General features: G+C 42.4%; 2 protein-coding genes across 4 annotated transcripts; both read left to right on the top strand.

Annotated features, from left to right (window-relative positions):
* The first annotated feature begins 209 nt into the window (after nucleotides 1-209).
* Nucleotides 210-4,951, top strand: lrrc23 (leucine rich repeat containing 23). 3 transcript variants are annotated; one of them, XM_085443161.1, is made up of 8 exons: nucleotides 210-619; nucleotides 2,229-2,338; nucleotides 2,428-2,548; nucleotides 2,645-2,786; nucleotides 3,077-3,207; nucleotides 3,339-3,475; nucleotides 4,405-4,609; nucleotides 4,689-4,951. In XM_085443161.1, exons 1-8 carry the CDS (start codon nucleotides 539-541, stop codon nucleotides 4,719-4,721), a joined length of 960 nt encoding a protein of 319 aa, XP_085299287.1. In that variant the 5' UTR covers nucleotides 210-538; the 3' UTR covers nucleotides 4,722-4,951. The 3 variants fall into 3 exon arrangements, with proteins under 3 accessions (XP_085299287.1, XP_085299286.1, XP_085299288.1); XM_085443160.1 differs by lacking the exon at nucleotides 210-619 and adding an exon at nucleotides 1,454-1,615; XM_085443162.1 differs by lacking the exons at nucleotides 210-619; nucleotides 4,689-4,951 and adding an exon at nucleotides 1,454-1,615 and having other exon boundaries at nucleotides 3,339-3,507; nucleotides 4,405-4,469.
* A 626-nt stretch (nucleotides 4,952-5,577) lies between these two features.
* tktb (transketolase b) lies at nucleotides 5,578-13,088 on the top strand. The gene is made up of 14 exons (XM_085443719.1): nucleotides 5,578-5,837; nucleotides 7,717-7,834; nucleotides 7,923-8,036; nucleotides 8,181-8,278; nucleotides 8,594-8,785; nucleotides 8,930-9,057; nucleotides 9,139-9,335; nucleotides 10,612-10,776; nucleotides 11,061-11,217; nucleotides 11,299-11,429; nucleotides 11,513-11,596; nucleotides 11,698-11,794; nucleotides 11,934-12,053; nucleotides 12,279-13,088. Exons 1-14 carry the CDS (start codon nucleotides 5,731-5,733, stop codon nucleotides 12,449-12,451), a joined length of 1,881 nt encoding a protein of 626 aa, XP_085299845.1. The 5' UTR covers nucleotides 5,578-5,730; the 3' UTR covers nucleotides 12,452-13,088.
* The last annotated feature ends 2,628 nt before the right edge of the window (nucleotides 13,089-15,716 follow it).

The following is a 15,716-nucleotide window of genomic DNA, read 5'->3' as shown; positions in this document are numbered from 1 at the left end:
TGTGTGGGCTAGTCAGTAAACTGTAGCTAATATGGCAACATTTTGCATTGAAATTTCCAAAGCTGTTTATCCGCACAAAAAGAGGAATGTAATGTGACTGTTGGCATCGGGTTTGTCAAGCAACACTGACATGGTGAAACTATCGCTGTTGCAAACTACGTTTGTGTTCCTTAAATTAATTGTGCTCCGGTTACTGCGGAATGGTTTCTATGGTGATCAGCAACAAATCCAGTCGTCGGTTTGCTGAGAGCCATCGGAGAAAAAACACTTGGATTACCTGTAATAACCAATAAACTTAGCTGTCTTTCCTTCATATTACGTTGGGAGGTAACATTCATAGTATGTCATTCACAGTGTCTGCATGTGTTGGCAGTTCTAACATAAATGTACAAGGCTAAACCCTGTAAACAGATAGCTAGCTTGGTCGGGCAGCAGTCACAAAATAAGCAAGTTAGCTGGTTGGAAATCCTGTTGCAGTTCTCTAATCCGCTCTTCAGCTGGTCTGTAACTAGTCAAATTATAAGGCTTACTAATCGGGATGTCTGACTTTGACGAAGACCCAGTATTATCGGATGTTGAAGGAGGAGAAGAACACCTTAAAGAAGCCGAAGATGAGAAGGTATGAAAGTAAATGGGGGGCATGTGCCGAGCATATTTGCAGCTGACTCGTACATGTTAGCGGATATCTCTGCTGTTAATTTGGTATGAATCACGTGCCTCGCCCTGATTACCCAAACAGACTCAAGGTAATGTCTTTGATAAAGTTGGAGCTTGTCTGTTTACTCGTGTGTGCACCATTCAACCCCCTCCACAGGGTATTTTCTGGGCATATTAGTAATGGGTCACTAGTTTCCAAAAGAGGCAGCTTATTGTAAAGTGCTCCTACAAGTGGTTTTGAAGCTCTTCCATGCTTAAATTCTAGTTGTTGACTAATTAGTGACAGTTTGAGCCTTGGGAGTGGCCCTGCTCTGCTGGCGGTTTTACTAACATGGATTAAGCCTAGTCTTAGAATAAAAACATTTATCAATGAAGATCTTTATTTTTTTCTGACGGTAGGCTTGTCCGGGAAACTGTCTTGGCAAAACGGTCAAATCAGTGGCTAGTAATTTGTTGGTCCATTACTATCCAGATATATCTTGGGTAAGAGAAGACTTTTGAATGTTAATTCTATGTGGCATAGGTTCAACACGGAAACATTCCTCACAGATTTTGGTTGATATATTGACGTGACAGCATCACACAGTTGCAAATTTGTCAGCTGCACATCCATGATTATACACGCCAAGGTGCTTTATTGGATTCATCTTCAAGGGACCACTCTCAAATTATATGAGCTTTGTGACATTGCACGCCATCTACCCAGTAGAAGATGAGTACATAAAGAGCCATTGTCAGCAATGACTGTTGATAGGAGAGACTGAATCCATGCTTTCATGTTGGTTACACCAGTTTCTGACCCTGTCATTCAATGCTGTTGCAGAAATCAAGACTCAACATTTTCCAATATTTTGTTGTCCAATTTTGTGAATCTAAATTCAGATTCAGTTTCTTACTCGCAGGTGACAGGAGTGGAGCTCAGTGTGGTCTTCTGCTGCTGTTGCCCATCCTCTTCAAGGTTCAACATGTGATGCATTCAAAAATGCTCTTTTGTATATTTTGGTTGTCATGTGGGATTATTTGGGTTACCGTTGCCAACTCAAAGCAGTCTGGCCATTCTTCTCTGACCTCTGAGATCAACAAGAAATTTTTGCTCACTGGATATTTTCTCTTTTTTGGACTACTCTCTGTAAACCCTAGAAATATTTGTGTGGGAAAATCCTGGTAGATCAGCAGTTTCTAAAATACTCAAACCAGCCTGCCTGGCACCAAGAACCGTGCCACATTCAATGTCAGTTTTCTTCCCCAATCCTTTGCCCAGTTTCAGTTTCACTGGGTCGTTTCAGCCACTGACTGGGTTGTCTTAACTCTGTATGTATGCCTAAATACATTGAGTTGGTGCCATTTGATTGGCTGATTAGATACTTACCCTAATGAGCAGTTGAACAGGTGTACCGAACAAAGTGGCTAGCCTGACCTTCACCTTACATGATAACTTGCTGTCATTGGTTTATCATTGTGCAATTTAAGCTGTCATTCATTTTGTGTTTTGAATAAAATAAAGTTGTAGTGCGTTTGTCGTTTCTGTGTTGAAGCCACTAGCCTTTCATTTATATCTCATTTTTGTACAGGTTGAAGTTCAACATTTAACTCAAGAAATCATAAGTGAAGGGCTGTCATTGCTTTGCCGAACAGGAAATGGATTAGCACACGCATTTGTCAAGCTGAACCTTCAGAAAAGGTAATTAGAGAAAGATGCCCGCAGAGCAAAACTGTTCTGTTAACTTGAACAAGTTTCTTCTGATTCAAACCAGTTTTCTTCACCCTTAGAGGACTGGAGGATATAGCTGCAATCAACAGTTATATTCACATACGTTTTCTGGATTTATCCAACAACCACCTTACTGATCTTTCTCCTTTGTCATCTCTGACCCAGCTTCTTTGGCTCAAGGCAAGAAGAAATTCCTTATGCATTTAGTTAAGGACATCTTTGTGGCAGTAAGAATCTCTTTAATTACGTTTATTGAATGTAATTCGTCTTTTGTAGGTCGACAATAATTCTGTGATGTGCTTCAAAGAGCAACCGTTTGCTCAACTGACCTACCTGCAGTGGCTGAGTATAGCAATGAATCAGCTAACTGATGTAGATGGCCTAGTTGGGCCTGCCTTGGAAAGCCTCAATCTTACAGGTTGGTTTATTGGTTTTACGTCAGGTAAAGTGGAATGAATTTATTCAGCTAATCTGGCGATCTCTACGGCAAAGTCAGTCAAGTAAGAAACCGTTAATAGTTGGGTCCCTTATCCAAGCCGCAGAAGTTCTTGCAAGTATAATAAAATACGTTAAGCGAAAGATATTGTCACTGTTATTTGATATAAATAGTTGTTCCTGCAAAAAGATGGGAATTTACTATTCCACATGTTATCACTGTTAAAAGCAATATTTGACTTAACTAAAGATGCCAACAAACCTTGTTTGCAGGTAACCATATTCAGAGGCTTAATGGTTTCCAGTACGGCAGTTTTGCAAATCTGGTAACTCTAGAGTTGAGGGGAAATCACTTGGAAACCACTGATGGCATCAACCTTCCACATCTCCAGCAATTGTATCTGGTACACAAAGTGTCTTGGTTTGGTTATTAACACAGACATGATTGATTAAGTTAATCCTTCACCACTACACTAATCCCCATGTAATAAACCAGGTACCTGGTTGCTTGTGACTAGTCTTGCTTTCTGTCTAGGCCCAAAATGCTATCAAACGTCTTGAGGGTTTGGAGAAGTTAGAGCGCCTCACCACACTTCACCTTCGAGACAATCAGCTAGAGTCGCTCGACGGCCTCAGTCCCAGCATGAAGTGTCTTCAGTACCTCAATGCCAGGTGCATGCAGTCACATGGAAAACTTCAGTCCTGTGAGAGACTAAGTAGACACCATAATTAACTAGATGTAACTTGAAGTAATTGTGTATGACTTAATCAGTTTCTTACATTGTGGAGGAATTTTGGTTCTTTACAACATTGCTTCAGTTCGTTGGGGTTTGGGGGCATTTGTTTATGAACATCTCTCTTAAGGTTCTGTCAAAACATTTCACTGAGACTGAAGTCTTGACTTTGACTGGGACATTGCAACACTGTGGCAAAACATTTTCTTTTCCAGACATTCTGTTGTAGATTTGCTGCTGTGCTTGGGACTGTTGTCCTAAAAAGTTTGTGTTTCACTCAGTGATTGCAAGGTGCCCAGGTCCTATGGCTACAAAACAGGCCCAAATCATCATTCTCCACCACCATGATTGACAGTTGACCCGAGGTGTTTGTCCTAATAAGTTATGTTTGGTTTTCACCACAAATAGTGCTGTGCATTACAGGCAAACATTTTCACTTTTGTCATGTCTTTCCAAAGGACATTGTTTCACAAGTCTTCCGGTTTGTTCAATGCAGCTTTGCAAATCTAAGCTGTGTTGCCAAGTTTTGTTTTGTTTTTTAGAAGGAACAGACTTTTTCTTGCCAACTCTTCCAATTAAGCTGTACTTGATCATTCTTTTTTGTCACAAATTAATCAACTCAGTGAATCAAGTGCAATTTGAGTAGTAGCTCTTGGCTGCTACTTACCTTCTTAATTCCAATGGAAGCAGTTATGTTGTACTTAGTTTTTCACAGCCCTGCAGAAAGTCCTATGGATAACTTTATTTTTCACATGACTGCAATGTGATGTAACAATAAAGATCAGTCATAATAACGCTTCCAATAATCCAGTCAGTAAAAAACAAAACATGGTATTAATCCCATAATTTGTCTTCTTTCTCCCTTAGAGGCAATGCAATCATAGATGAGACTGATCTACGATACATCGGCTTTCTGTCACAAAGCCTTCGCGTGTTGGTTCTCTCTGGGAACCCAGTCGCGGAAAATTCCGAATACCGGATAAATGTGCTGATAGTAGTGCCACAGCTGGAAAGACTCGACAAAAATCCTGTCTTCCCTGAGGAGAGAGCTGAAGCCTGGGAAAGAATCAGGGTAACAAAAAAACAAAATAGTTTTTTATTTTTGGTTTTATTTTTTACCCTTTTGATTTAGTGACATTGTGTAATTTCAGGAACTTCAAGAAGAGGAAATGTATGCACAATAAGATGTGTAATTTTGCCAGAATGGGGAAGTGTTGGACTGACTTCATTTTTTCTTTTTAAATGGCAGACCTGTTGTCTGTTGATGAATGACCACATACACCTCTGTATGAAGTACTCTATGTTTGATAGAGTAGCTCAATCATCCATGACTTTGCACAAAAAGTGTTTTTCATTTCCATACACTCATTGTTACAGCTGAGCTATTTAACAATAAAGTTTTAGAAAATGTTTATTTCTGATGTGTCTAAATGCAAAAATGACAACTGATGCAAGCTGAAGTGACTCTGGCTAGTACCTTGTGCCTTAGTACCCTGTATTGTTCATAGACGGTGGTGTTAGACAGACTCCATGTGTTTCCCTGAGTAAGGATGAGAGAGCAAAATCTGCCGTCGGCTTCCTTGTTGGCAGCCATCCAGCTACAGTTTTAAGGGGACAGTGACATTATGGGCCTGTGTGGCTAATCAGCAGATTTCGGAATCAGATCCTGCGTTTGTTTCAGCTGACTGGCATTTAAACACACCATCATCATTGCATAAATATAACCAGGACGTTAACGTCCCACTTGAAGAAAACATTCATATTATAGTAAGTTAAGAAAGCGGTAGTTGTTCGCACATCAGTGCAGTGCAGCTCCACTTGTGGATACCTGTATTTTCCATAAGGGTAGTAGAATAGGGGTCCACGCTTTTGTTACTGTTATTTTGGAAATTTACTGATTTTAATGAAACGAGATCGGCATGAAGCAACATTTGTATCTTGAACACGCTGAGAGGGACTGACGAGGGCGGCTTGAACCACCACTCTCCCTCCAATGGTTTGATTTGGTGGGCGTGGCTGTTTGAGGAAACAAAAGCCGTCCTGTGCGACGTCTGCCCCTCCTCTCCTGCACTTAACACCGGGCAGCTAGCAGCTCAGTGGCCCAGCGTTGACACGACGACACCGGGGAAGCAGCCTTCGCACTGAATTAACCACGACTACTACCTGAAGCAGGCGACCATACGTCCGTAAACCATGACTAGCTACCACAAACCCGATGAAAAGACTCTGCAAGGACTGAAGGACGTCGCTAACAAGCTCAGGATCAACTCCATCAAGGCAACATGCGCCTCTAACTCAGGGTAAGTTGTTCAGAGTTGCAAACATTAGCTGGAATATTAAATAAATCCTGTATACAATTAAAAACACACACATATATATAGTATGTGCTATAAGGTTACTGGGGCGAAGGCGTGCACTACCTCTGGGCCTGGGTGCACGTGCTGCAGATTAAATTCACGCGGTTACCGAGCCACGGCAAGCCGCTAGCAGCAGGTTTGCTACCTGATGTTGTGCGACTGCTCTGCGAAACGTTTTAATAAGTTACGCTGTGACTTGAGGGTAGCCGAGCCCACAGCCATTGCTAAGGCTACCACATGCTAACAGTGTTTGTTTGGTTTTTTTCTCTACAAAGTAAATGACGGCCTTATTTACTGGTGGCTAGACTCTTAGGCACTCTAGCCTAGCATACATGCGTATAACACTTCAAGTCAAGTGGTTATTAACATCAACAGGCGTTTACTAGCTAACAGAAATTACATGATAGGAAAGGATGGATCTCTTGGTTGCGTTGAGGCTGAGTTTTGCTGCTGGCTCCTAGTCTGTTAAATCGCCAGCTTGAGGATATCTGCGTTAAGTATGGTAAGTCTGGGAAATGGCTATTGGGAAGGGGTTTGTGGTAATACTTCATCATAAATATTGGCGTTCCCAGAATGCCAGAATTTTCTTTTTGAGCTATCGCTGATATCTTCCGTGTCGCTGTCGGGAAGTAACCCAATAGGTTGATTCGAGTCCAAGCGGGAAGTAGGAGTTGACGAGGGTGTAGCTTTATAGGGATTAGTGTGAGCGCCCTTTGCTCGGTTAATATTCACTTTGGAGAGCAAATGGATCTATACAAGGGCTACAATATCCAAAACTGAAACCGTAGTTTGTGAGTTGGCGCTAATCAAGTCAAGTCACCTACTACATTTCGCATACAACACAACACTTTGTTTAGACTTGTGTGACGCAGACTAAAGCTTAGAGTCGCATATCCTGCTTCATAACATCACATCTGAGACAGAAAAGTGGATGTTGGAATCAAGGAGGCAGTAAAAACCCTCAGCTTTATTTATAGTATATGTCAGCCACCTGGCCAGATGCTTTAGTTTGTGCTTGATTCTTACAATTATCCCTCAGCCAGTTGGTGTGCATTGTGCAATTTTTATTTCTTTTTCATAATCTCAAATGCAGCCTTAATGTACAGTTGACTAACCTGTTTCCTCTTGTTTCTTGACAAGGAAATGCAGGAGCTTATTCTAACTGTACTATGAGGGCTTTATAAAGATTATATCCCTTTTAAACAAAGGACTTCTTGAGGAGCATTGTTCCTCAACAGTCAAAGTTACACTTGTGCCTCTTTCTTTTCCATGTGGTTTTTCTGACTGTCCTTCATTTCTCAGCAGGTTGTCTCTCAACAGAAGAACACGTGGTAAACGGAGCATTGAGTTATTTTAAAAGGTTTATGCTGATGTTTGTTCAGATTGGATAATTTGTTCCAAGCATGGTTGATATGCGATTTAACCTGCATAGGGAAGCTGAGATGTGTTGGGCAATGTGGAATTTCTAAATGGTTACAGTACTCGAGACTGTAGCAACTAACAGTTTCACAAGATTTTTTTTTCCTCTGAAGTGTGGTAACCTGGCTGCCTTCCTGAGGCAGTGATGGTCTAAAATAAATAACAATTAACAATATATGACTTGTGCTAAAGAGCATCATCGTTTGGCATATTAAATGTTTGCTGTGTCTTGTAAAACTAAAACTGAGCGTTTGTTTTTGTGTTTTTTTTTTTTTGTTCTTTTTTTTTTTTTAAAGTGCAGCAACACATGCATGTTTATGCACTTTGGGTGGAGTTTCTTTTCTTTCTAACCCGTCGGCATTTATACTGTCACAGTAGCCTTTCTGTTGTTCTCTCTCTCCAGTCATCCCACATCATGTTGCAGTGCAGCTGAGCTCATGTCCGTGCTCTTTTTCCACGCCATGCGCTACAAAGCGGATGATCCTCGCAATCAGTGTAACGACCGCTTTGTTCTCTCAAAGGTAGGTGCATATCCTTTAATTGAGATTAATTGCTCTGTATTTGGTCAGCAAACCTGAGATCTGTTAACACTCTCCTTCTTATTGCCAGGGTCATGCTGCACCTGTCCTGTACGCTGCCTGGGCAGAGGCAGGTTTTGTGAAAGAGTCTGAGCTGGTTAACCTGCGTAAGATTGATTCTGACTTGGAGGGACACCCCACACCAGTGAGTCGGGAATCTTGAGACCCATTCTGTTCATTATTATTTTTTATTTTTATTTTTTTGGAAGAAAAAGACAAAATTGTGTGCAAGCCACTCTCTGTATCGTGTACAACTTCCCTTCTTTCCAATTCTTCTTTTCAAACACAGAAATTGGCTTTTGTTGATGTAGCTACTGGATCTCTGGGACAGGGTCTTGGGGCTGCATGTGGGATGGCCTATACCGGCAAATACTTTGACAAATCCAGGTCAGTGTGTTTATGTATCAGTGTCAAATCATAAGACTACCAAACATTTCTTTAAAACTTGCACAGGGTTACCTGAAATATTTTTGCCCAGTTGTCAGCGTGTGGTGTTAATCTAAAGTGGATGCTTTATACTCACATTTGCTCAAGACCACTTAAAAGTAGTCTTATTTACTCTAACTGGGAAGCTTCTTCAGTGGTGAAATCCTGTTACTGTTGTTGTTGTTGTTATAATCTGTTGCACTGCAGCAACAGAAAAATTCTCAAAGTAGATATTATGGAAATTCTCATGTCTGTTATTAACTGACTGTGTTGTAGTTATCGTGTGTACTGCATGCTGGGAGATGGTGAGTGCTCAGAGGGCTCAGTTTGGGAGGCCATGGCCTTTGGTTCCCACTACCAGCTGGACAACCTGGTGGCTATCCTGGATGTTAATCGGCTTGGTCAGAGTGAGCCAGCGCCTCTTAAGCACGACATGGAGATCTACCGCAAACGTTGTGAAGCCTTTGGGTCAGCACGTGCATTTATCTCAGCTCATAACCTGTAGAAACAAACTGTCCAAACTTGACCTTATTATTTGTCTTTCCCTGTATCGATCTGCTTTTTGATGGTCTACAGACATGTTCAGATGTTAATAACATTCTATGTGTGTAGGTGGAACACGTATGTTGTGGATGGACATGATGTGGAGGAGCTGTGCAAAGCTTTCTGGCAGGCTCAGCAGGTCAAAGGCAAACCGACCTGCATTGTTGCCAAGACATTCAAGGGCAGAGGCCTCAAAGGTTGGTGTGAATAACTTTTTTGTATCTAGTTAGAACTGTTCTCTGAATTTTAAACATGACTTATTTGCCACTTAACTGTAGGTATTGAGGATTTGGAGAACTGGCATGGAAAGCCGATCCCCAAGGACCGGGTGGATGAAATCCTGAAAGATCTGCAGTCACAGATCCAGGTGCCCAACAAAACTCTCTGCCCTGATCTGCCCAATGAGGACACAGCGCCAGCTGACCTTAGCCCCATCTCACTGCCTTCACCTCCAGAATACAAGAAGGGAGACAAGGTACCTTCAGAGTTGCTTGTTTGTGTCTAGTTTTAGTTTTTGAGTATTGGATCTTTTGGAGTAATGGGTCCAAAGTCACTCAACACTGAGTGGTCAGCAGTTTAAAGTTTACCGATACAGTTGTCAGCATGAATCTTATTTAGCACGAGTGGTGGCTTTGTTTCATTACTAATATGGCACAAAAACACCACCTGGAACACTTGTCCACACTTAAGGGTCTTTATATAATAAATTAAATATAAATATCCACTTTCCTTTGCTTTTTGTCTGCTCAGCCACATGCAGACTCCTGCTAGGTTAAAGATATCGAGAAACTTTGCAGTGTTTACCTGTAGATACAGCGGAGACACGGACATCAGTATTCACTAGCAAATTTTTCTTATCTAGGGATGTAGTTGATTATAAAACTAGTTTAAAGTTTGCCATCCTGGTTAGTGGACACCAGAAACTAAAAGGTTAAACAAATTTTTCACAATTTAATGTAGAATTTGCTTAATCCTTGGGACTGAGTTACTGAGCTGTTGTAAACCAGAATTGTGAAATTAGAACAGTTTGGCACTATTTTAACCTCGAAAGAAACTGGTGAATTTGGGCTGCGTCAAATTATTATGGCTTAACTAAAGCGTGCATATCCACAATAACCTGGAATACGAGAAGACGGGTGCTACTAGCACTGCTAACATGACCCCCACTCTGCAGTTATCTAGTAATGGCATCATGTGCAGTATTGTGCAATGTTAACCTCTTCAAATACCTTTGAAGCACACATGCAGTATTTGTACAGGCGGTGTGTACAGGGCTTAAAATCTTCCATGACTGAATCCCAGTGTGTTATTTTTTTTATTGCACTGTTTTATATCCCCATACCTGTCAGAGCTGGAAGATTAAGCACATTTTAACTGTCATTATGATTTTGTCTTTGAATGATTGTGAAAACCGTTCACGTTTTTGTTCCTATGATATAAAGAGGGTGCAGCAGTTTTTACAGCAGTACAACTTTCTTCAGCTGGAAGTAAATCTCAGACTTTCCACACATGAACCTGTGAAACATCGGATGTAGTTTGCTTTTTGCAGCTTTTGCTAACTGCGGGGCTGACGCTGTCTGAAATGAACATGATTTCAAAACTGATGTGTGTGAATTATTGTGACTGTGTAGAATATTGTGCTGCTCATCATGTTGGTAAAGGTTCTTTTTCACATGTATGTGTTAAAGTGGATATAGCTAAGCATAGCAATCAAGGCTGTTTGTTGCTTAACCCATTGTATTTTCTGTTAGATGGCAACAAGGCAGGCATATGGTGTGGCACTGAAAAAACTGGGCCAGGCAAGCCAGAGAGTGGTGGCACTCGACGGAGACACCAAAAACTCTACTTTCTCAGAGACCTTCAAGAAAGCCTTCCCTGATCGCTACATCGAGTGTTTCATTGCTGAACAGAATATGGTAAACGATCCTTCAGTGCTCAGGCTGATTTATGCTAACTATTAGTCAACCTATTGATCCTGGAACCCTGTCACAGTTATGAGAGACTAGTACCTGGTTTGCTCTTCAGTACTATAATCTGCTCCAACTTGGTCTAATCTGTTACTGTACATTCACACATGATAATCTGTCCTCTCTGCTGCTTCTCATTTGTGCCCAGCTGACTTTGCGCTTAGACCCTTACTAACCACATCCACTGTCATTTTAAACTAAACAGTGTTGCTGATGTCTCCTTACTACTGCAGGTAGGAGTGGCTATTGGCTGTGCCAGCCGTGACCGCACTGTTGCATTTGCCAGCGCATTTGCAGCATTTTTCTCCAGGGCCTACGACCAGATTCGTATGGGAGCCATCTCTCAGACGAATGTCAACCTGGTAGGGTCTCACTGCGGCGTCTCCATCGGTAAGCTTTTCATCTGCTGGATTTCTAGTGAGCAGTGCAGGTGTGAGTGTCTGTCATCCACTCATTTTATTCTGGCTTCAGGTGAGGACGGTCCGTCCCAGATGGCGCTTGAGGACTTGGCCATGTTCCGCGCCATCCCAACATGCACTGTGTTTTACCCCAGTGACGCAGTGTCCACAGAGAGAGCTGTTGAACTGTCATCCAACACAAAGGTTGGTGGCCACCTTGTGGTAGCTTGATGTCTTCATCCTGTTGGAGAGCACTCAATATATTGTAATGCACTTTGCATTTTCAGGGTATATGTTTCATTCGTACAAGTAGACCAGCCACTGCAGTCATCTATTCCCCAGATGAGAAGTTTGAAGTGGGTGTAGCCAAGGTAACTTTTTTTAATCTCTTTTCGTTATAAATCTAATGCAGTCAGTCTTCATACCAAAATGCCCACCCCAAAAATGTTTATACATCTATCTCTGTGGTCAGGTGGTTCGCCAGTCTGATGATGACCAGGTGACTGTCATTGGAGCTGGTGTTACTCTGCATGAGGCCCTTGCTGCTGCTGATACGCTGGCTGCTAAAGGTAACCCACACTGCCCTCTAGTGGACACGTGCTGGTATTGTTATGAGGACACACAGGGCTTAATGCAGGGACTCCTCAACTGGCCAGTGAACCACTATAGCCTCTATAAACCTGTAAATTTCCTTATGCATTCTTATAGGAAAGAACATCCGTGTGATTGACCCATTCACCATCAAGCCCCTGGATGCTGCTACTATTCTGGCCAGTGCCCGAGCAACAAGGGGACAGATCATCACTGTGGAGGACCACTACAAGGAGGGTAGGTTGAGTCTGTGCATACAGAAAGCATGTTTGTGAAAGGGCAGGAATTTTCTTATGGAGGCAACAATTATGGCTCCTAGACGTTAGATGGGTTTGGTTTTAACAAACAAAACACAACTTGAATAAAGGAGCATCATATCATGATTTGCTGTGTTGTAATTTAAAAGAAATGCCAACATCACTTTTATGCATTCATTCCTTTTGACGGTCCTCCTTTGTCCAGGTGGTCTCGGTGAAGCGGTGCTGTCAGCAGTGGGAAGTGAGCCTGGTATTGTTGTGACACGTCTGGCAGTGGCTGGTGTTCCCCGCAGTGGAAAGCCTCAAGAGCTTCTGGACATCTTTGGCATCAGTGCTAAGTATATTGCCGAAGCTGTGACTCAGACCTTCGCAAACTAAGAACTGCACTTCATTTTCCCTTCTCGTTTTTGTTTTAAATCACAACAAACTTGCAGCTGCCAGGCACAACCATGGAAAACCTAACTTTCAGTTCCTACTTGAGTTGTGCTAACCCTGTATTAATATCAGAGATGAAGGGAGATGAGTGCAGTGCGGTCATAGCCTATAGTGCTGATGGTACTCCCCTATGTGCACCTCTTAGTATCCTTGCCTCCAGATGGGTTCTGCCGTTTGCTGTTATACATGTTTTCAGAGTCTTGTAAGGTGCACAGTTAAAAGCATCACTGAATACTGTACTTAAAGTGTTATGCTGATAGATGAAAAGCTCATCATACAGCGATGTGTCCTAGTGATGAGCTTCAACATCTGTGGCACCGACCATCAATGCTTACACATTCCTGGCAAGCATTCCTATTGTCCTCCCTCTCAGCTGGTAGCGCTGTTACTGCTCGTCATATTATCATTTACTAGATTACTTTTGTAATTGTGTTCAGTAACTGCCTTCAGTGCTTGGCTATTCCGTTTTTAAACATCCCACTGTCTCCTGACCACACGGGTGTCGCACAACATTTCCAGCGCTTAAGGTCACAGAGATGCTATTACTGCTGTAGTGTGAATTAAAAATAATTCTCCCAATGCTGTTTGTCTGTGCTTATTTATATAAGCCGAGGCCAAAGTGTGGACCAGCAGTCGCAAAGTAAATGTCAACAATGAAAGTTTCCACTGGTTACACACACACACACACACGCGCACACACACACACACTCTTCCTGAAAAATGAATTGGTGTAGTAATGAAGTTATAAAGGATCAAATGATAATTTATTCAGTGTGAAGGTGAAAATATGAATGGCTTCATTTTAAATAAACTTAAGTTAGTCTATAAATTACAGAAGTGGATTCTGAAGGGCTCACATGAAGTGATATCTGGACCCCTGCAGGAGGCCACATCAACATGTGGTATTGCTAGAAGGTTTGCTGTGTTTTCTACCACAGAGTATGGAGCAGAATCCAGGAGACAAAGTTCATGTAACATCATTTTAAGCTTGACCAGTTCTGTGGTGTAGTTTTCCAGGAAGGCATTTCCACACACACACACACACACCCTGACTGCCTTTACTTATCAAGATGAAATCCTTAAACCTATTGGTGCAGTGGGTCCTGGGTTCCTTCATACTCTAAGCCTCCACACTCGCCTCACCTAAATCCAACTGAACACATCTGGCATATCATGTGTCATTTTCATTTCCCCTAAACAAGACCTTCCCAAAGTGTGGGGCCCGCCCCCTGGGCGGGGGGCGGAATGGGGCTAGCCTGGGGCTCCCACACAAACGCAAAGCAGGAGATGAAGCATCGCTGAATATGTTTCCAAACCAACTTCATTCTAAGCCAAAGACTAGAAAATCTGGTGAAGCAAATCTGCCCTTTGGCTTCACCTGCGGAGGTAGGTCTCCCTGCAGGGTTGCTTTTCCCTGCGTGGGGAGCAGCGCTGGGCTGTTTACATCACGGACAAACAGGATCCCACAGCTGTTTATGTTTTTAAACCCATTTTGCACAGAGAAGCATTAAAAAAAAAATATATATCGATAGCAGTGTTGAACATTATTACACAGGAAAAACAACCACGTGTAAAATAATGACACCGTGACGCCTCTGCCTTTGTAATGGAGGGACAGTAACTGCGTGTAAAACCTGCAGATAGAGACACAATACTGTTAATCTGACTGTCTGGGCCCTGTTTCAGGAAGCCGGTTTAGTGGAAAAACTGAGTAAGTATACCCTGAGTTAACGAAAACTCTGGGTTTTCGGTTTCACAAAGCGAGTTCAGCTGCAGCCTGAGTGAGTCACTATGACGACACACTCCGTGAAGCTAACCTGCCCCCTAGCAGGTTTACTACAACTAACCCTGACTGTCTCCGCCCCTTTGTCGGAAACCTGACAGTAGGAAGTGTCAGACATGGCGTGCCACTTCCTTGAAGAGCCAGTAGATCGTGAAGCCCAAATTCTCCGCAGAGCTCTCCGCCGGGAGAGAGTGATCAGAGCGCGTTTGGACATTTTATCATTTCCTGATGATCTTCTGTGCGAACGTTACCGTTTCTCAGCACAATCTATAATTTATTTGGATAACATCCTCAGGCCATATATTACGCATGTGACACATCGCGGACATGCTCTCAGTTCATTGCATATTATTTGTATTGCACTTCGGTTTCTTGCAAACGGGAGCTTTCTGTATAATATTGGTGACGCTGAGCACGTTTCCAAGGCTACCGTCTGTCGGGCAGTCAGGAATGTTACAGTTGCACTGAAACGTCTCCTGTACTCGTCTGTGGTGTTCCCCGGTCATAGACCCACAAGATTTATCAAAGAGGGATGCCACAAAATTGCAGGTATCAGGATGACCAAAACTTAATGTATGATGTGGTGATACTTGAACTACTACTTAAATTTTACATTTATTTTCAGGGTTCCCAGGCGTGATTGGCTGTATAGATGGTACTCACATTCCAATTATTGCTCCTTCAGTAAATGAAGGAGACTATGTGAACAGGAAGTCTTTCCACAGCATTAATGTACAGGTACATAGTTCCCTGTAGCATTTCAAACTAACAAATTATTTCATTATAGTAATGGATGCTAATTTGTGTTCTCTGCACTGTGAAGATCATATATGATGCTGCCAACATTATCACAAATGTGGAAGCCAAGTGGCCAGGCTCTGTCCATGACTCACAAATATTCCGTGAATGTACACTGAGCACAAAATTTGGACATGGTGAGTTGAAAATACTTTAAAATATATAAAGACCAATTGCTTCAGGGACATTTGAACTGAAGTGTATCCTTCTGTCTTAGGAGAGTTCACTGGCTACTTGCTTGGTGATAGGGGGTATCCATGTTTACCCTATTTGCTTACCCCTTACCCTGACCCTGAACCGGGCCCACAGCAGCGATATAATCTGGCTAATTGCAGGACAAGAGCCAGAGTTGAAATGACTATCGGAATGCTTAAGGCCCGGTTCCAGTGCCTGCAAAGACTCAGGGTCACCCCAGAAAGGGCATGTGACATTATTGTGGCATGTGTGATTCTTCACAACATTGCCACAATTAGAGGAGAACACTGTCCTTCTGAACCAAACATCAGCAGTGATCCAAACCATGAACATCCTGACCCTCCCACGGACATACAAGATGGAAGCGCAGTCAGAGACACCATATGTCACAATCATTTCCTTTGACCCATCACCTCAACATGTTGAAAGAAG

Source organism: Copadichromis virginalis, linkage group LG20, assembly GCF_057382275.1.
Source record: "Copadichromis virginalis isolate Kocher_CV1m ecotype Utaka linkage group LG20, C_Virginalis_male_GT1.1, whole genome shotgun sequence".
NCBI classification, from domain to species: Eukaryota; Metazoa; Chordata; class Actinopteri; order Cichliformes; family Cichlidae; genus Copadichromis; species Copadichromis virginalis.
This window is presented reverse-complemented; position numbering and strand designations above follow the sequence as displayed.

What these genes read in the sequence shown, in the direction of transcription:
- lrrc23 (XM_085443160.1), top strand. Translation starts at nt 1,469, where the DNA reads ATGCTGTTGCAGAAATCAAGACTCAACATTTTCCAATATTTTGTTGTC. An exon ending in TGTTGCCCATCCTCTTCAAG is followed by an intron (nt 1,616 to 2,228) that starts GTTCAACATGTG and finishes ATTTTTGTACAG; the next exon opens with GTTGAAGTTCAACATTTAAC. An exon ending in CCCAGCTTCTTTGGCTCAAG is followed by an intron (nt 2,549 to 2,644) that starts GCAAGAAGAAAT and finishes CGTCTTTTGTAG; the next exon opens with GTCGACAATAATTCTGTGAT.
- tktb (XM_085443719.1), top strand. Translation starts at nt 5,731, where the DNA reads ATGACTAGCTACCACAAACCCGATGAAAAGACTCTGCAAGGACTGAAG. An exon ending in TCATTGCTGAACAGAATATG is followed by an intron (nt 10,777 to 11,060) that starts GTAAACGATCCT and finishes TTACTACTGCAG; the next exon opens with GTAGGAGTGGCTATTGGCTG. An exon ending in TCACTGCGGCGTCTCCATCG is followed by an intron (nt 11,218 to 11,298) that starts GTAAGCTTTTCA and finishes TTCTGGCTTCAG; the next exon opens with GTGAGGACGGTCCGTCCCAG.